Here is a 21461-nt window from a genome sequence, read left to right on the forward strand (position 1 = left end):
GTGGCTAAGGCTGTCTTCTGGCAACATTCTACTACTACTGAGCAAGAGCTAAAAACTAACAAACTGAATCACTTTAGCTAACTATAAACATGAGGAATTTGTTGCTGTAGTTGTACTTCACGGATAGCACTGCCTTTTCAAAATAATGTCTAGCACATAATTATGCAGACAGAGCATAAATGAATTGTCTATTCAGCTTAAAAAGGGTTATTATCTGTCCTTGGATGGACATTTGGAGTGCTTCAGAAACCTATCATTACTATTGACTATATTTATGCCTGGGGATCTTTAAACCCCAAGAAGAAAAAATAAATGGTCAATCTTTTTGGATGAGAGGAGCTGATGTGCTATCGCTAAAGATCAGCCAAACTCCGGCTTTTCATATTATATTACTATTTGTAATAATTCCAGATATTGCTATGTTGTGCTAGTAATGCGCTTACACCTCAAAATTGGGCTCTCCCGTCAAACTTAGTGTTTGCACTTACATCAGGTCTAATACAAATGTCTTCTTTAAAAGCTAACTGTACCTTCTCGTAGTATTTGATCTCATAGTCGAGGATGGGCAGCGTGCTTTGCTCAGGTTGCAGCCAGGAGAGAGCAATGCTGTTTGGAGAGGCCCAGTCCTTCTTCAGGGACCCAACCAGAGACGGACCTGGATTGAACACAAAATACACAGGCATCAGCTTTAATGATTTTACCCTGGTCATTGAATCCAGCATCTGATGACTGGTTAAATGAAAAACACAACATTTGACAACAATGGTTAACTTTTTACACAACAAAAAAGGGCACACCAGGGGCCTGTTTCAGGTAGCTGGTTTTGAGGCAACCCAGAGTTTGTTCGCTCTGAGTTGGTGGAAACTCTGGGTTTTCCGTTTCAGGTAGCAGGTTCAGTGCAACCGAGAGTCAGTTACTGCGGCAACATACGCCGTGGGTCTAACCTGCTGGATAGGTGGTTAGACCTACCCGAGTTTGTTTTCACTTTACGCTGCAGCTCCGACTGAAGAAAGAGTGTCACTGTCACACGCGTCCCTGTACAGTTTGAAGCAAAATCACTCCATAGAAATCTCCATCGGGATGTTTTTATCATTTCCTGATGATTTTACGTTTGACCAATCATTTATCTGATCAGTAGCCTTGTTCTCAGCCCTCGGTCCGTTCATATAGGCGGCCACCTTACACATCGTGACATGCTCTACATTCAGATTAATAAACCTATTTGTAGCCTATTGTATGTTTTTTAACGTCTGTGCCACTGAACAGATTTATGTCAGGTGGATTCATGTAACGCTGCGGCTGCACGCGATCGTTGTAGTTCACTTGTGCGATCCTAAAGTCACAGACAAGCCTCGTTAAATAGCCTAATATGAATATAAAAATGATATAATAATTTAAACTGTGATCACTTGAGGAAAATGGATCTGGTAATAAATCAATCAGGCTCTTCAATGGAAACTGTCACCTAATGTGTCTTGACGTTAATGTATTTCACTCCCCATTTAAAAGAAGCGACAGTCTGTTCTGTTTACTGCACAGTAGGCGTTAGGCACTGTCAGCAGTGCCGCGCCAGCTTTATTACTTTACAGCTGATATGCGTAACTTTTTAAAATAGACTATGGCTTCTCATACGGAAGCGAAATGATTATCTTGACAAAAAATGTTTGCTCTGTTTTTTGCTGAATTGCCGAGGAGATTAGATCAGAGTTATGAGACAATATCCCGTTAATTCTTCTCCATAGGCTACCATAAGCTCATTCGTTAATATTTCTAACTCTAGTGGGAGGAGCGGAGATTTCTTTTTTTCTTTTTTGAGAAGTGGAGAAGTGGGAGGATCAATCATTTGTTTCTTCTGTTTCCATGGTGAATCATGTTATCAGCGATCCATTGACGATGGCTTTTATGCACACGCTCCACCCAGAGTGAACACGCTCAGAGTTGATAAACCCAACGCTGATCCACTGTTCTGAAACCGAAAACCCAGAGTTGCTTATCAACCCTGCGCTCTGAGTTAACCAACTCAGAGCGCAGGGTTAAACCCAGAGTATGTTAAACCAGCTACCTGAAATAGGCCCCAGTTCCTTTTTCTTACAAATATAAACAGCACTGAGCTGCAAATATGTTTTACACAAATGCACATTTCCCCTCCAATCTTTCTGCCCTGCTAACTGCTTCTAACTACAATAAATACCAAAAAACAAGACTGTCACCACATTGTTGTGTGCTACTAAATTCATTATGGGAAAGTCGGAACACATCCCCTGAATCCATGTATTTTGTTCAATGAGGATATTTTTAATCGAATGAGAATTCCATCTTAAAATGTAGTAAAAACAAAAGTAAAATCACGCTTACATCTCATACAGCAAATTAGAGAAACAAATGACAAGCAAGACATCTAGGTATTTTTATTTGATGTCATAACATGATGTCAATATTATAGAATTGGAAAAAGCAGAAGAATATACTGTATATGCAACAATAAAGCTAATATAGGACAACGCACAGACAGTTGAAGGTAAAGAGGTTAAGATTAGGTTGTTAAGTTCCACTTTATGTCTGTAAACCATTTGTCTACTGTGTCCTCTACTGTGTTGTTAGTGTTGCAGCCAGGTCACTGGCATTGCCCCTTAATAATGGTTTAGACTTGAATAAACTTGTAATGCTTTGGTAATGTGGGTTAACGCAGCATGTCGCTCCCTTATTTTGAACTGAACCTTTTTACCTCAGGTGTAGTTTGTGCCAATGCCAGCAAGCATGTCAGTTGAAAGGATTTGCCCTGAATACAGAGTGAGGCGTTTCAGCAGCCTTTATACCTTGAGGCTGTGAAATCCAGTGGTTGGCATGTGTGTGTGTGTGTATGTGCTATAAAACTCACACCGGCTTAGATGAACAAAAAAACAACAATAAAAAAACACATTCACACGGCTATTCCATTCTCCCGTAGGATCGTCTTGTTTTAATTGAAAATAAGTTGAGGAGGCGTCATTTTCTTCTTTCCTCGGACCGAATTGCATTAACTCGCTGTGCTCTATGAATTTCTGCCAGGTAAATAATTGCACTTAGCTCCCAAGAGAGGTCAGCACATGTAACTGCCCTGAGAGTCATTATTACATATTATATCATTTAATGTTAAAGCGCTGACTCATTATGTGGCTGGGAAATGTAGGCCTGCTTTTCCTCAAATGTATTCAAAATGAAATGACACACAGGCACTGAATATTCTTTTAATTAATTCCACCGCAGTGCGCCCGCGGAAGCTGTTTGCACTACTTACTTTGTCGGCAATGTTTGGGTTGAAGGAATAGAGTTTATGGAGTGGGAGTCTTTAAGGTTAGGGTTCGGACCCCAAAGATGAGGCTCTAAGATGTTTGGAGGCTTGTTAGCCAGAGACCTATGGCTACACATGTGATATAAGCAGCTAAATGTGAACACATGTGTTGGCTTCATCCCTTCCTTACTCGCTCCCCTTTTTTCTCTCACCATCACCAGCAGCCTCTTTGAGTCTGTCCGCTCCCCATCTTTTGTTGGCTTTTATCTCTTCATCATACCCTCATACACGGGTTTAACTCTCTGTCCATGCGGCACATCTCCAAATCTCCCTCCTCACTCAAGTTAGAATTAATAATGGGTATATTGGGGGCATGAAAAAAAAGAAAAGTTGGAACTTGGTAGAATGGGAGATTTACTGTAAGTAGGGCTTTAAAAGGGCATCTAACAGAAGGAGAGCAGGACGGCTCAAATTCAGTGGATTAAAGTTGGAGGAGATGGAGAGGAGGACACAAGGGTAAGTATTCAAAGGGCCAATTGCAGTTGTCTCCAATGGTGCTGTGGTTCTAACACGATGAGAATAAAATACAAAACATCTGAAGTGGCGTCGTAAAATGCGGACAATGTGCGAGTTATTAAAAGTAAAACCAAGTGTAAAAGTGTAAAGAAAACTCTAATATCACAGAAATATTTCTCAAGCAACCAACCACTTAGGTCAGTCATTTTAACAGGAAGAAAAACTCTATGGATGAAATAGAGCCTGGAGGGTTAGACGCACTGTGCAGCATCTAGAATAAACAGTCACCTAAATACAAAAAAGCATTTTAATGCTTGACTTCTTCTCAATAACCACTGACTTAATAGCCATGTACGCTTTGGTAGAGAAATTAGAAATCAAAAAGAGAGCAGCACAATATCATGCGTGAGTGAAAATGGATAATAATATCAGAATAATCGGCAGGCTCAAAGGGCAGGGCGTGTGTGTTTTTGCATATATTTGTATGTTGGGTGTTCACTTTATGTGAGTGCACGTGTGTTTAAAAAGACTGTGGAGCAGCTCAGAGTAGAAAGATAAACCGTCTTTCTTCCAGCAACACAATAAGCCAACGCTGCTGACATCTTATTAGGTGATATGATTACACATAACCTCTTATATATGACCATTTTACTCGGTGCGTGCTCATATCCTCTGCTCCCTCTGTCCTCTGTCACGGAGACAATTCATCTCAGGGGGATTTGATCTGATCTAACTCTGTCTAATGAAGCCACTCTGTTGAACGCTGCGTCGCTGCAGGGCTTCTTTGGCTTGCTTTGTGCCAGCTGGGAACGACAGTGATGGCAGGACGGAGTGGTTCACGGCTAGAGTCACGCGGTGCGGGCATCAAACTAAGACACAGCAAGATGTTAGGCATCTGCTGTTAGCATATTGGCGTCCCGATAGGGCAAAATAAACACAGCCTCGATACAATCTCCCTCTGACGCACAGATTCAAATCAGCCTCCCACCGAAAGGCAAACTGAAAAACTCACACTCGCAAAAAGCAAGTTGTGCACAAGCAAACAAAGCCAACACGGTTTGATGGAAGCGCATGCCATGCAGGCGATGCCGTGTGCGGTGCACACACACAAATAGCCAGAAGCTGACATGTGTAAAAACAATGTGTTTTCTTTGAGAAGCTGGAGCACAGTCTGTCTGTCTCTTGCAGAAAAATAATGGGCAGCAGAAATGTGTCACGGCATTGCTGCTTGCAAGTCAAGACAGAACTCATCACGACACCGCTCAGAAAATCCTTCCCACAGCAATCATACAAAAGCCACAGGTGCTCTAAAACCATATACAGCTCTGGGAACAAAATCAATAGACTACTCCAAACAATCAGTGCCTCTGGTTTTACTATTTTATATGTGCTTAGGTAAAATAATAACTTTTTTTGTTTTATTCTAAACTACTTCTGACATTTCTCCCAAATTCTGAATTAAGATACTGTAGTGATCTTACATAATTCACCTATGGAACTGAAGTTCCGGGGTTCCGGGGGAACTGTTATGACTGGGGGAATTTCCTGTTTTGTCTTGTTGGCGTTTTGAGACTATCAAGAGTTTACTGTCTGCTCCGTTGTTGTTACTCGACAAGTGTATTAATGTCATTAAAGCAGTTAGCTCCGTCTTTTGACACTCCGCCTCCGACTCCCGTCTCTACACGCCACATTGGTGACCCTGACGTCAGTCCCGCTGAAGATTCCGAGACTGATTTGAATATCGATCGCAACAGCATGGCGCTTTCCATCGTTCTCAAACTGCCGAAGTTCTGGGAGACGTCCGCGGCAACGTGGTTCGCACAGGCAGAGGCTCAGTTCACCCTCCGTGGGATTACGGATGATGCCACACGCTATTACCACGTCGTCTCAGCACTGGAGAGCTCCACTGCAGCCAGGGCAGTAAGCTTTATTACATCTCCTCCTGCCCAAAATAAATATGCAGGGCTCAAGGCTTACCTCCTCAAAATCTTTGAACTGTCAAGATCGGAAAGAGCCCGGCGTCTTCTTGCCATTCAAGGCCTGGGGGACAGCAAACCCTCCGAACATATGGAAATGATGTTAAACCTGCTGGGCACGGAGGTACCAAATTTCCTTTTCATCGAACTCTTCCTGCGACACATGCCACCACACGTCCAGACAGCGCTCGCGAATACATCCATCACGGAGCCACGGGCTCTGGCAGAGGAGGCAGACAGGTTCTTTCTGGCCACCCAGCGTTTCGCCCCGGATGTGCTGGCCCCGACACGCAGTTACACTCGTGCGGGCAGCAGCGCTCCCCTTGGCGGAGGACACGCGTCCACCGACAGCCTTACCGCTGCGGGCTTGTGCTATTTCCATGCACGTTTCGGGGCCAAGGCAAAAAAGTGCCGCTCTCCGTGCACTTTCAATGCGGCGGGAAACGCCAAGGCCTGCGCTCAGTAGTGGCCGTGAGCGCAGGCACAAAGGGCCGGCTGCTGTTCATCGTGGACACCCTCTCCAGGCGTAAATTCCTTTGCGACACCGGTGCACAGAGGAGCGTGGTGCCGGCTACGGTGGACGACGCCGCCGGCGGGTTGCACGGCCCTCCCTTGACATCTGCCAACGACACCCCGATCCGAACGTATGGCACGAAGTCTGTGGATTTATGTTTTGGAGGTCAACGGTTCACATGGGATTTTGTTACAGCCGACGTCTCCTTCCCCCTCCTCGGCGCAGATTTTCTGTGCGCACACGGGCTGCTGGTTGATGTCAAGAACGAGCGCCTGGTGGACGCATTGACCTTCTCCTCGTTCGCATGTGTCTGCGATGAGGGGACATACGACGGCCTTTCTAGCTCGCTCTCTGAGGGTGACAAGTACCAGCGGCTGCTCAGAGAGTTCTCTAGCCTGCTGCAACCAACCTTCTCGTCCACGTCGACGAAACACGGTGTGGAGCACCATATTGAGACGAAAGGGCCCCCTGTCCATGCCAGGGCCCGACGGCTCGCTCCGGAGAGACTGGCGGTTGCTAAGGCTGAATTCGCCAACATGGAGCGCCTGGGCATCATTCGCCGTTCCGACAGTCCGTGGTCCTCGCCACTCCACATGGTTCCGAAGCAGGATGGCGGCTGGCGCCCATGTGGAGACTACCGCCGCCTGAATGACGCCACCACGCCCGACCGCTATCCAGTGCCCCATATTCAGGACTTCTCCGTGCATCTGGCGGGGAAGCTCCTGTTTTCCAAAGTCGACCTTGTGCGGGGCTACCACCAGGTTCCGGTGCACCCTGCGGATGTCCCGAAGACAGCTGTGGTCACTCCGTTTGGGTTGTTTGAGTTCCTCAGGATGCCATTCGGCCTGAAAAACGCGGCCCAGTCCTTCCAGCGGCTGATGGACTCGGCGCTGAGGGACATGCCTTTCATCTTCGTCTACTTGGACGATGTCCTGGTCGCCAGTTCCTCGGAGGAGGAGCACCTCACACACCTCCGGGCCCTCTTCACAAGGCTCGACCGCCACGGCTTGATCATTAACCCGGCGAAGTGTGTTTTTGGGGTGCCGTCCATCCAGTTCCTCGGGCACCTCATCAACAGGGATGGTGCCGTCCCCCTTCCGTCGAAGGTGGAGGCTGTTTCCAACTTTCCCCGCCCACGTTCGGCCCGGGGGCTCCGGGAGTTCCTGGGGATGGTCACCTTCTATCACCGATTCATACACCGGGCGGCCCACACTATGCGCCCGCTGTATGAGGCCCTCAAGGACAAGGCGCCCGGCCAAGACGTCGACTGGACTGCAGAGAGGGACAGAGCGTTCGAGGACACTAAGACTGCATTGAGCCGGGCCGCGTTGTTGGTCCACCCGTTGCCCGGAGCTCAGGTGGCCCTCACAACCGACGCGTCCGACTACGCGGTTGGCGCGGTGTTAGAGCAGTGGGACGGTGGCGCCTGGCAACCGCTCGCCTTTTTCAGCCGCCAGCTGGTACCCCGGGAGCGCAAATACAGTACTTTCGACAGGGAGCTGCTCGGCGTCTGGCTGGCAATCCGTCATTTCCGCTTCGCCCTGGAGGGCCGTCAGTTTACGGTTTTTGTGGACCACAAACCCCTCACGTTCTCCATGTCCAAGGTAGCCGAGCCGTGGTCCGCCCGCCAACAGCGCCAGCTGTCATTCATCTCTGAGTATACCACGGACATCAGGCACATCGCTGGCAAATCCAACGTGGTCGCGGATTGCCTCTCCAGAGTGATCGTCGGCGCGGTGCAGCTGGATCTCGACTACTCGCGTATGAGTGCGGAACAGGCCACGGACCACGGTTTTCAGTCCCTCAAAGACTCGGACACCGGGCTGCGCCTGGAAAAAGTGGCGATCGGCGACTCAGGGGTCAGGTTATGGTGTGACCTCTCCACCGGCCAGCCCAGGCCACTGGTCCCTGCCGGCTGGCAGCGGGCTGTTTTCGAGGCAATACACGGCCTGTCCCATCCCGGTAGGAGGGCGTCCGTGAGGCTGGTCTCTCAGAAGTTTGTCTGGAAAGGACTGAAGAAGGACGTACGGGCCTGGGTCGACTCGTGTGTGTCCTGTCAGCGTGCAAAAGTGCACCGCCACACCAAGGCCCCGTTGGAGCCATTCGTCGTCCCTGGTAGGAGGTTCGACCATGTCAACATCGACCTGGTGGGGCCACTCCCCCCTTCGCATGGTTTCACCCACCTCCTCACGATGGTGGACAGGACGACGCGTTGGCCTGAAGCTGTGCCACTCACCTCGACATCGTCTTCCGATGTGGCCCGTGCGTTTATCGGCACGTGGGTCGCGCGCTTTGGGACACCTTCGGACCTCTCCTCCGACCGGGGTGCACAGTTTACCTCGGAGATCTGGAATGTGGTTGCCAAGGATCTGGGGGTTAAACTGCATCGCACTACCGCATACCATCCTCAGGCTAATGGTTTGTGCGAGCGGTTCCATCGCTCCATGAAGGCGGCCTTGCGTGCCAGTTTGACGGACGGCAACTGGTTGGACAAACTTCCCTGGGTGATGCTGGGGCTCCGGACGGCGCCTAAGGAGGACCTGCAGTCCTCGTCTGCCGAGTTAGTCTACGGTCAGGTGCTGCGAGTTCCAGGGGATTTCATTCCGAACGCCACAACACCCTGGTCGGCGGCCAGGCAGCGGTCCTCTCTGCTGGAGGTCGCCAAGCAGTTCGCACCCGTCCCCACTTCGCATCACTGCACCCCCGTTTCCCTGGTGCCACCCAATCTGCACACGGCGGAGTTTGTGTTCATCCGCCACGACGCCCACCGTGGACCGTTGCGCCCCCCCTATGACGGGCCGTTTAGGGTCTTGCAACACGGGGATAAGAGCCTGGTCGTGGACGTCGGTGGTAGGCCCGAGACTGTCTCTGTCGACAGGATCAAGCCTGCCCACGTGGACATTTCCAGACCGTTGGAGTTGGCCCAGGCTCCGCGCCGTGGACGCCCCCCGTTGCCACGCCCCGCTGGGCTCCCTGCCGCCTTGTCGGTGCCGTTGCCGCCCAGTCCTGGGCTTGGTCCTGCCGCACCCACCACGCCCCTCCCCTCTTCGGCCCCTGCCACTCGTTCTAGTCGCGGCCGGGCCATCGTGCCTTTCCGGCACGGGGACTTTGACTATGGGTGAATTCTGGGGGGGCTTGTGTAGTGATCTTACATAATTCACCTATGGAACTGAAGTTCCGGGGTTCCGGGGGAACTGTTATGACTGGGGGAATTTCCTGTTTTGTCTTGTTGGCGTTTTGAGACTATCAAGAGTTTACTGTCTGCTCCGTTGTTGTTACTCGACAAGTGTATTAATGTCATTAAAGCAGTTAGCTCCGTCTTTTGACACTCCGCCTCCGACTCCCGTCTCTACACGCCACAATACTGCCTTTCAAAGGATTTCTGCTCATTAAAGAAGGAAACCATTTTTTTTTTTCAGTGATGCATTTTGGTAAAATAGTGATTTTTGAGGAACTTTGAGTTACAGTTTGCGGATGAGAACTCCTCACCTTTAACTTGACAGTAAATCAATTAATTTTAGACAATGTGGTGCTTGAGTGGAACCACCTCCTGGAAACACAGTAAGGCTATATTCTCTTTTATCATAAAGTCCAATTGTTGAAATATTATTATTTATCCAAGCAATCATTAAAGCGTCATGACACTGTAGCATTCACATCATGCGGTCCAGCCATAATTCAGACGTCACATAACATAGAATTGAAACTACGTAGTAAAAGGTAGACTTAAAACTCAAATCTATACCTGTGGGTGCATATTGTTTATTTCCCAAGGCAGGAGTATGAAACACATCACTGTCTGCGGGCGTTGGAGAGAGATAATTTGAGGACACAGGACACACGGCGACCATCTTGTAACGATTGTGTATGTATGGGCCATTAGAGCATGCAGCGTGAAATCTGCCAGAGGAACTCTCTCTCTCTCTCTCTCTCTCTCTCTCTCTCTCTCTCTCTCTCTCTTTCTCCCAGATGCAGGGGCATTGGAAAGCCATTAGAAACACCAGTCAATTACGATGGCCGATGGATGGATTTTCCAGTCAAGCGTTGTTAAGCTCAACATAAACTAATGGGGAGTCTTTAAATGAGCTTGACCTGCATATGATTTTAATTAGCTTTCCTGCCCTAAAGGCTTCCATTAACTGTTTGGAAGAAAAAGAAAAAAATCAATAGAGCCAGTATTGATGCTGATGTGCGAGAGCTTTAACTATGTCCTAACACTCCACTGATTTATTGTTGATAGAGAGACAGAGTGCGAGAGAAACAACACTAACACAATATGGGAGCTGTTGTTTACAGCTGTCATATTGATATGTCTGTCTCTTTTTCTAGGTGTCTGGTTGTGTTTTCCTCGCGGCTGGCCCAAATTGGTCTTCCAGTGTGCTTCTCCATGGGTGAACAAAAATGAAAAGATTGACTGGAAAGGACCGGAAAGTCTGTACAAACATTCATATGTGCAATTGCTCTTTAAAAAAACTACATTCGAAAGAATGAGTAACTAATGAGTTTAACTCGGTACCATTCTACTCAATTACAAGCACTGCCTGCCATTGAAAAGTACATGGTTTGCTTCAGAAGGCACTTCATATTTGCTCAGGGAACTCAAGGTAATGAATTAATACATTTACTTGTACGTTGTCGACTTAGTAATCAGTGTCACTTTTGTAAAAACTGTAATGTCTGTGTGCGGACGTCTGCGTGTGTGTTTGGAACTGTGTGTTTTCTGTGCGCTGCTTTTTATGAGCCGTGAAACAAACCCAAAGTGACACGAGGTCGTGCTTTGGGGACTATCATCATTACCCTTCATTTCTGCTGGAGGTCATTCCCATTACACTGTCTGATCTCTGTCACACACTCCAGGCATAAACACACACAGACAGACCACATCACAGAGACCCGGTAACGACAAATAAACTATTGGGTCAGAGTTCTAATTACAGAGTTAATATCCATCTCTAACAAGTGGCTGATCTACTCAGGTCAATCGAGCAAGTAAAGTATAATTGACAGCGTTAGCCTCGTTAGCACTGACCTAGACTTTATCCACCTGTTGTTTTGGACAGTCAAGGTATGTGGTCAAAGGAAGAGTTTGATATTTTTCACCTTTAGATACCACTCTCATAACTGTGCTTGAAACCTTCTACAAGGAACTGTTAAATGTTTCTGAAACTATTTTTTTCTCTGATGATTATAAATGAACTGTAACAGTTAATGAGACCTTTAGCAAAAACAAAGATATTTTTCTATATTTATTATTGACAAATTTGCACAATTTAGATTTCCCGGGAACTTAGCCAAAAGGATTTAAGGCAGGGAGAACAGAACATCCTATGTTTATGAACAGTACTAAATCAACGGTTTCTTCAACATCATAATTTTACCATTATTAATCGAACATAGTCATAGACATAAATACAGTACCTCATCCCGATGCATCCTGCACTCACTTCCTAAACAAATGCACACGCCGCAGACACACACTTAGGCGCTAGTGTCGTAAAAACATTACTGCTTTTTTCCAAAGGTGCCACTAGAATCAACAAAAACTGAAAGGTCCCTGTAGCTTCTTTAAGTATGGAGAGCTACAGATAAGAGGTGATAAGTTTAGCCTCGCACAAAGCCTCCAATAGAGAGTTCTTATTTCATTAATAATAATAATAATAAAAAAATAAAAAAAAATAATGATAAATAAATTCAAGTGGATAAAACCTAGTCATAACTTAAGTGTACATTACTTACATTACTCACGTAATTTTTCTTTTACTTATTTTCTTTTTATTTGAGTTTTTATTTTTATCTATTTATTTTTTTTTTTTGTATATTGCTAATTGTGTTCATTGTTTAAAGAGGAGAGAAGGGGAGGGGGGTGGAGGGGAAAGGGAAAAAAAAAAAAGTGTTGCAGGAAATGATATGCACACATTGGGTAACATGGGGTTGAGTCGATGATTCCGAGAAAGTTTGTTTTCTAGATGTTTTTTTCTTTTTCGGTAGGGATCAGAGAATGTCTTCTTATGACCCAATACCTGTCCATGAGGTGTGTGTACTAAGGGGTTTACTGTTTACATGCCAGTCTGCAGAGCCTTGACCGTGCACTGACATTTGATTTATTATAATCTTTTTTTTTAACATATCTTTTGCTTCTTCTACGGAAACAACTACGGTGTGAATCTGTATAATACATTGGGAAGATCTGTATGTATGTGGACATGTGTGGATGTATGTATGTGTGTATATGTATGTATAGGTATATATATATGTATGTGTATTTGTATAGGTGTATATGCATGTAGGTACAGTATGTGTAGATATATACCGATTGTATGCAACGATTCCCCCTTTGGAGGATATAAATTGCCTGTGACAATAAAAATATATAATATAAAAAAAAAAGAGAGTTCTTATTTCTTTCTTACTTCAACACTTCATTTATGTGAAACTTCCCCTTTTGATGCAACTTTGCTTGAAGAACTTTAGGGAGCTTCATATTTTCATCTTCAAATACTGGTCGTTGCACAGCACTTGGTGCATGGTTACATAATGCCTGCTTCTGAATTCCACAGTGAATACCTACAGCAGCTTCACATTCCTTGCCTCCGTCTCCTTTACTACAATCTCCATATAAAGTGCTGCAATTTGCTGGCCAATCGTGTACAGAAATCTATCTCCCCAACTGTGGTGGTGATACGGGCTTCTCTTTTCCTCGAAGCATATTGTTACTGCCTGCAGTCTCAAAAGGGAAAAAATGGATGTGACCCCTATGACACTAAATAGCTGTCAACTGGATCTAAACTGGGACAGTTTCTTGTTCTCCCTCGGTACACCTGCAACCCCCACCCTCCTCCACCCCCCTGCTGTGGTACCTGTCTTTAGTATGACAGTGGAGAAACGCTCCTATAACACTCCTCTGCCCCATCCAGATGGTGGCTGCAAAAAGCCACACGGACCATTTATCATGTGTATCTGCTGAGCACAGGGAGTTAACAGGTAATTAAAATCATCAGTCACGCAACAAAAGCAGGGGATCGAAGAGGCGGGAGTGGAAGAGGGGACGGGATAGAGACCATTCTGAGAGTTTTCGGGGAGCCATTTTTCCCAACCTTTCTCCTTGGCTTTTGAACTGTGGCAGGAGAGTGGAGACTATAAGAAAATAGAAAAAGGGAAAGTAAAAAAAAAAGGAAAGATGACCAAAACAGGGTCAAATCAAATAAACCGGAGACACAGTCTGACTATGGATGGTCTATGACTAACAAAACAGCCCCAACACATTTAATCAGTTGTCTTCATATTGACAATCCACACTAAAGGAGTGGAGGAGAGATTAAAAGACGGACAGGCAGACATAAAAGGGAAGAGAAGTGTTGTCCTCTGTCTTGTAGAGGAGGTTTGGTGCTCTATAGCCGGCCTTGTCTGGCACTCTGAGGTCCCCGTCTTTAATAGGGTTCCCAGCTTGCCACTGATCCCTCTTGTTCCCACTTAATGGGGATGTGGAGAGGCAATGACGTGTGGGAAAAGGCCAGCCAAAGCCCCGGTCCTATGCTGGCCCACCACAATCAATACTCATTTAGCCTCCACCCTCTCTTTCCCCAAAAGTAATTAATGAGAAGAGCGGAAGTATCTGGCCACTGACAGCTGATTTCCCTGCCTGGGTCCGCTGTCCTTAACACCCTGTCCACCACTTCTCATGCGGCTACTTAAAAGCTTCATTATGGTTGAAACCAAGCATTCACTATCGGAAAGTGACACAGATGTGGGCAGACAGAGATGTCGATGCGCATAATGTTGTAGGGATTAAATAAAAAAATAAAAAAAACTATAAGAAGTAGTGTCATTCTAACCAGAACGTGTGGTATAAAAACACATGCATTTGATCGTAGATTTTTGCCCCACATGGATTAGATGTGCAGCACAATGATATATTTGCCAAGTTGTCTCTCTCATCTCATGTTTGTTTGATTACATATTTATTGTACAGTGGATAGCCACAGTGTCTTTTAAATTGAAATACAAACTAGCCTTGTAATATGGGGGAAAAAAATTAACATGTGATGATTTGTTTGAAGTCAAAATGATCAAATGAAACATACTGTGCCCCTATACCGTGTTCCTAAAATACACGGTCTGTCCGCACCATTGGATGTCCACACCGGTAAACAAGGCCGTTGTTGTTCTTTGTTAATGAAACATTGTAGAATTTAGCGAGGCGTGACACGGAACAAGGAACTCCCGGTGATGTAATGTGTGGGAGCATTTGGGATTTAACACCACCAATGGAAAAATGGTAGCAAGTGAGTAATGTAAGTAAGTTAGTTTGTTTGCTGACTTTGTACAAAGCAACGTTCAGACAGTAATGGAAGGGAAAAATGTTAATCCGTCAACATTGGACTCGGATGTGTGTGTGTCATATTTGGAACAATTTATATGTATTTTTTTAGTTGCGATAGTTTGAATTATTTTTGAACTTCACAGCTCTAACATAGTTCAATTGCTCGGCCTTTAACTTGACTTGATGATATTCATACATTTAATCCAGAATTGTAATGCATGCTGATGATGATGGTGATGGCAATGAAAGTGGTGATTTTGAAGATTATGATTATGGGTTACAGAAGACAAGTATACATTAACACCATTCAAATTCTGTGTTTGCAGGATCCTACACGTACCAGAAGAAAAAGTGTGGGGAAATGGAAATGCCTTGAGTTCTCATGCATAAATATAGTTATCACTGCATTTCAAAACAGACAGAAAAATTCAGTAACTTCAAAAAATCTCCTCTCTGAATAGGAAGAAAGAGGGAGAGGGTGCTACTGCAGTAGGAGGTACAGTATTAATAGCAGTTGACCGTCCTATAGCACCCACTGCAGCAGAACACACAGCAGGCACAGAGGCAACACGCTCTTCCCTATACAGTAGTGCTCAATACAAGCAGAGACACACTGTATACAACCCTGCTGCAGTCAAAGTCAACCATCCTGGAGTTAAAATAGCCCAAACAATTGATACAACGCGGTGTGACTGGGTCATGAAGGATTGCCTGAATATCCAGGATAAGACAGAATGCACGTCAAAAGTACTCATGATGTACACAGTGACAGTAAATGTTTAAAAAAATAATGCAGTTTACGTTTGGGCCAATCACTCCTAACTGCCTATGTAAAAGGTCACATAGGTTTGAACAAAAAAATGCCCTTTTGCAGCAGTGTTTTCACTTACTTTTCATCTTTTATTTTGTTATAGGGGCAACACAATAGTTTTGTTACTCGCTGGCACTTACATCTACCGACCAGCAAAAGTGGAACAAACTACATAAAGGACCAATATGTATTGATTGTACATTAAAACTTCACAAAGTGACGGAACCAATATAATACATATTGTCATGTTGTGTAACATCAAATTTCAAAATAAGAGACTATAATTGATTTTAATAACATTACGCACCCCCATTGTTCCTGAAAATTCTGGCAAAGTTACTCAACAAACACGCTATAAAAAAGGAGGAACTAGTAGCTTCATAGCATTGTATTTAGTCTGTTGTACTTTATTGTTTTTTTCTGTGCCATCGTGGTGTACCACAATTATGCCTTTCCCTCCACTGGCCATTCTGGTCATCAAACTCTGCCTTCGTTATTGTATTGATCGTGAGCGGAATAGTGGCGGAATACTACATATTGGGGGTTTAAGCAATAGTAAAAACACAATTAAACACTGACTAAACGGGGGCGCTTGTGGTGTAGTGGTTAGAGTGCCCCCCAATAGCGGATCAGTCCTCAGAAGTAGCAGACCACGGGTTCGAATCCGGCCCGTGGTTGTTCTCTGCATGTCATTCCCCTTTCTACCCCCTTTCATCTCTGTCTCTCCAAACTGTCCAATAAAGCATGCCCAAAAATAATCTTTAAAAAACCCCAAAAAAACACTGACTAATCAATATTGACAAACTATTTCTTAAGGAGGCACTTTTGTGGAGTGAGAACAGAACACTTAAAAGCAAGTATCACTCCAATGGGGTTAGCAGATTCACAGTGTAATAGGAAGCTGTCTGACATGAGAAGACAAAGAAAGGCATGAGTAGTGACATAACATGCAGTCATGTACATGATGTGTTTCACAAAAGGAGGCACAGTAAGCTTCATTCAAAAGTCAGTCAATGTGTTTGATGTCTCACTCTGAATATATTTGAATACACGGTGGAAACAGAGTACAAACACACCTTAAGCTGAGTGTGCCTTCAGTGGTTGTTAAAATGTATGAAGGTCTACAGAGATTTAGGTTAGAGCTGCTGCCATTATGAATGGTTTGAAAGAGTGAGGCTAAGTGCAGTTTCATTTAAATGAGCTGAAGCGACAAAAGGCGTCGGCAAACTGATTTATCTAACTTTCAGAAGACAATGGGCCGGCCTTCTTTGGGAGGAAATTCAACCTGAAGATTGCACATGGTATTGGAGGTGGGTGTTGAGAGGGCGAAAACTTCAGAGAACATCAATCAGGATAGCTGAACAATGAATCCAATCACTCTGTATTAATGAGCCGATGCTTAAAATAGTTCCCGTTGTGAGGTGAAGTCAGGGGAAATGATCTTTGCAGGGGGGGGGGGGACTTCCTGATAAAAAGTCTGGGCATAAATCATTTTGTGGAGGAGGAATAGCTAATCTCTTTTCCTTCAAAGTCCCCACCTGCTCTGAACAGTGCTGAATACAGATCCTGGGGAATAGCTATTCTTAACACTGACTGGTGAGTAGGTGACTTACTGTATGACTGGACGGCTCAGAGGAGCTGGCTGAAGATGAGTATGGCCACACACAGACACCACTGACTGCACATATGGGCAACTCAATGATGGCCTTCAAAACATACATGACTTCTTATAGTGATTACCTATTATATATCTCGTGAAGCTCTGTGATGTTTTACATAGAGGTGCAGCAATACCATTGTTCCTAAATTGATGCATGTTCGAAGAGGCACTGAGAGATTGATTTCTGCAAAGGCAATACGTTAGATCACATAAACAATTGGTTTGCTTGATAACACACATGCAAAGGTTGGTGTATCTCACCATAGAGAAACAGATCATGTATAGAAACCTGTTGGTTGGTCCACTACTTTGGTTCAGACTGGAATATCTCAACAACTATTGGATGGATCCCTATGAAATCTCGCACAGACCTTCATGTGCTTCCTATGATTATTTGTAAACATGTAGTATTTTGTCTCATGCCATCACCAAGTCAAATGTTTCTATTTTATTTTTTAATGAAGCACTTCCTATACAATACTGTTAAATATCTGCAAAACAAATGCTTTCCATCAAGCTCAGCTGTACTTTTTCCTTAGCGCCAATAAGCAAATGTTAGTCTTTGCTTTCATGTTAATGTTTTTGTCTCTTTTAGACATGCACATTCAGAAGAACTAAACACAATACACACAAATCAGAGTGGTTCATCTTATTATATGGTATTTATCGTCAAACAAACACATCTCTGTCTCTGAACAAATTGCCCATTTCCTTATATTATTCCTGTCACTGGTGTCAGGACGTGCAAAATGTTATGACAGAAGGTAACCCTAGGGGGCATTTTAACACTGCACTGAAGCTAGTCAATTACTTGGAAGTTCATACTGATCTCTCTCTTGAGTAATTCACACTAATATGTAATGCGTGTCACTAAAGTTTGTAACAACTGTATGACTTTGTCCCTTGCCCACCATATCTGATGTCTCCCATATTAAGCAGGATAATATATTTGTATGCTGTAACCTGCATACAAATAAACAGGTACAAGGCCAACATTGGTATACAGACCTCCCTACTGGGCCCAGCTGTGCTAATATGCCCCCAGCCACCTCATGTTTAACCTTTTCTAGCCCTTATCACCTCTCTGTTTTATCATTGTCCTCCACAAAAGTAAACCCAAATACAACTCTATTCAATCTATGACAGCCTGAATATGACGTAACCGCCTCCCTCTACTTTTTCTACCTTAAAGCAAAATGCAGATGTGCCAAAGTTTGGACATGTAGTATTTACAGTGCACCTACATAACCTCTTGTACTCTTGTTGTTCGACTCCACATCTGTGGTTTTTCCCTATATATGTATGTATGCGTGTGTGTGTGTATGTGTGTGTGTGTGTGTGTGTGTGTGTGTGTGTGTGTGTGTGTGTGTTGAGGCAGCAGGTCATGGGCACAGATGAAAGGGGGCGCTGAAGGGTAGAAAGAGGGCAGAAGAGGGGGCAACAGATGCCCCGGGTTACACCAAGCCCCATGGGAAGCCAGCTAAACAAAGCTGCCAACCAACACCACCAGCAAACACCTGCGAACATTCGCAGCGCAGATGCACACATTCATTATGTCTACACAAACACACTCATCCATTTATGTACAGTGCATACCATTATAAACTCAACAGCCCCACTTGCGATTGTTTGCAGGGCCCCTGTTATTTTACCACTCTGCAGTAACAACACAATGACCTATTATTATATGACGTGGTTTGTATATACAGTATATTGGAACAAATGTACCAAAGCTTTAAAAATAAAGTGCTAGCCAGCAAGAACATGAATGTAAGAGAGACACAACATTAAAACAACTGTCTCTCTTTCTTTACAGGTGAGTACATTCATTTAATTATGCTTCTGTAGAGGAACATGTAATCCCATGATATCATGGCTCAGGAGTGTAATACTGTTCTGGTAAATGATGTAGTTGTCCTGGTAGCTTTGTCTTTCTACACCTTACAAGATGACTGTGGGGAAGTGTGAGCATTTTGAGGAGAGCCACACAGACACAGAAGGAACATTCAAATGTCAAAACAGAGGAGACTGGGGCTTATATCAAAGCCTATATACCTTGTTTATCTGAGGTAGGAGCACCAACTACCAAACTAATATACAAACCATGCATTTGGAGTCAGCCCTAATCAAATACACACATAAAAAGAAAATCACTTAATCCATAATGTGAGTCCACATAGCAGTCAGACATTGGGCTTGTATTTTCCCTTTTCATTAACATGCTGGGGTTACAATGACATGCTGTGGAAATGCTGCACAATGCATTTAGGATGTAGAGCAGAACTGTGAAGCATTCTGGGTGTTATAGATCATTTCTTAACTGAAGAGGAGATCAAGGCGATTGGAAGTGGTCGTGCTGATAAGTCACCATCACAGGCAACATCAGAGTAAATCCGTGTTTGTGTGCGCTGGCGGTTCGAAAATATGATCTGGAGAGCAAAGGCTGATGGGAAATACTGAGAGAACTTGATCTTGCGGTCTTTCTCAGCCTTGTCTTCTCTGTGTCTCATCCATCCACCACCACTCTATAGCGCCCCTCGGACCGCTCTCTTTATTTATCTCTTTTCTCATTTCTTTCTCTTCCCGCGTCTCCTTCTTCTCATCTCTCTCAGTCTTTCTCTTTGCAGAGCTCAAGGCAGCGGCTGGGTTGTGATCCAATCACAGGCTGGCTGCAGCAATCATCGCCTGCTGATTGGTTTTATAATCCTCACTCAGGATCTCAGATGGGAGGGAATCAGCTGGCCAAGAAGGGACTGCTTTGAAAGTCTTCATACTCATGCACCCATGTACACATACACACACGCACACACACACACACGCACACACACACACACACACACAGGTGTCGCCACTCAAAACAAATGCCCTTTCTTCCTTTCTCTCTGCATCTACAGTATATCACACTTCTCGACTCCACGTTATTGCTTTCATTCTCTGTGCAAAAAGTCATCTATGAGTGTGTGCCAATGCACTTGACTGTGTGTGTGTGTGTGTGTGTGTGTGTGTGTGTCGGTGGGATACCAATGTTTAAACAACATAGAGGAAAGGAGAGCATTCATTCAGCTCAAGTTCTGTATCTGAAATAAACTGCTGTTCATCGTCTTGTATGCTTCTAGCTTTGTCTCATGTATGTGCGCAAATGTGCAATAATAACATGTGCATCCATTTATTAGAGATTATGATGCAAGACTGCATCGTAGTCTGCAACAACTCACTTTGGCAAGCAAGGACCAGATAAGGTAAAATATGAGTGAATGCAGTAAAGACACACACACACACACGCACACGCACACAAACACACACACCAGCCCAAACTCCCAGATCAATAAGCGCAGCTTTAATTTAAACATCCAGAGAAGAAAAACTAATCTTCAAGGAACAATATCACCGCAGAATCCCCAATTACTCACAGGAAAGAGTGGAGCTTTGATTTGCCTTCGAGCATTGATAAGCGTATGAAAAGAGGAAATGTAATTAGTCAATACACCCAGGTGCTGTTCATAAGAAAATACAATAACTCATACATAAGAGCCCACAGGAGTAGCTACAGAAAAGAAAGAATACAAATCAGTGTGTGTGTGTGTGTGTGTACTTGGTATTCTCACAGCAGATCTCATGCATTTTCTTTTCAGGTATTTTGTGCCTTTAGGGCAGTTAATATAAGATGTACATTTGTGTGTAACATCTAATATCCTTTGTCCATGCATTTCTTGCATTTTAAATCCTATTTTTTTGCATTTTACACCAGATGCTTTTAGGACTAATTTTCTGCATTGTTGCACCAGCAAGTAAACTACTGTTTGTCCTATTTTCAGGGTCCTTGTCCTACATCTGTCAAGTTGTAAAAGGACACATATGACTCATACCAGTAATGAGTCTGTCTTCCTAGGGTGTCTATTAAAAATTAATGCCAGGGTTTGTTTGGAAGTATTTATAGCAATAGAAGAACTCAATCGTTTATTAATCCCATAATAATTGCCTGTTTCAACAGTTTATTCAGTAATGGCGGTCTCTGGCTGGGCAAAAAAGCCGGCAGATAATTAACGGTTTATGAGAAAATGACACAGTATTTAGAGTCTTAGTTTGCTTTGAATATTTTCTGTTTATTACTTCAATGACTATAATATTTCCCTTTTTTTCCCCTTTATGGTCTTGGTTTACATAAGTGACTGTATGCTAGCTGTAGAGGTTCAGGTTCATGCACTCCCCACATGAGTGATGCTTTATCTTTCCTTTAAAGAGATGGACACTGTAAAGCACACTTTTGATACTTGTACATACAAGAGACTTTTAATGTCTGTTGTATGTACAAGTATCAAAAGTGTTAAAAAGCCTTATTGAGCAAACAATGCTAAATATCAAATAATAATGATCCAAGCAAAATGTAGATCTG

At 44.3% G+C, this 21461-nt stretch overlaps 1 protein-coding gene across 1 annotated transcript in view; it reads right to left on the reverse strand.

The window, feature by feature from the left end:
• Positions 1–21461, reverse strand: part of LOC307259003 (ephrin type-A receptor 6-like) — a gene marked incomplete at both ends in the record, with an annotated part of 157188 nt that overhangs the window by 29487 nt on the left and 106240 nt on the right. Inside the window, one exon of the mRNA XM_080038710.1 lies at positions 531–655. Within this exon, the coding sequence (XP_079894836.1) occupies positions 531–655 (125 nt within the window). The remainder of the gene's footprint in view (positions 1–530; positions 656–21461) is intronic.

Source organism: Ammodytes marinus (genome assembly GCF_949987685.1).
Source record: "Ammodytes marinus genome assembly, chromosome: 12".
Taxonomy (NCBI): Eukaryota; Metazoa; Chordata; class Actinopteri; order Uranoscopiformes; family Ammodytidae; genus Ammodytes; species Ammodytes marinus.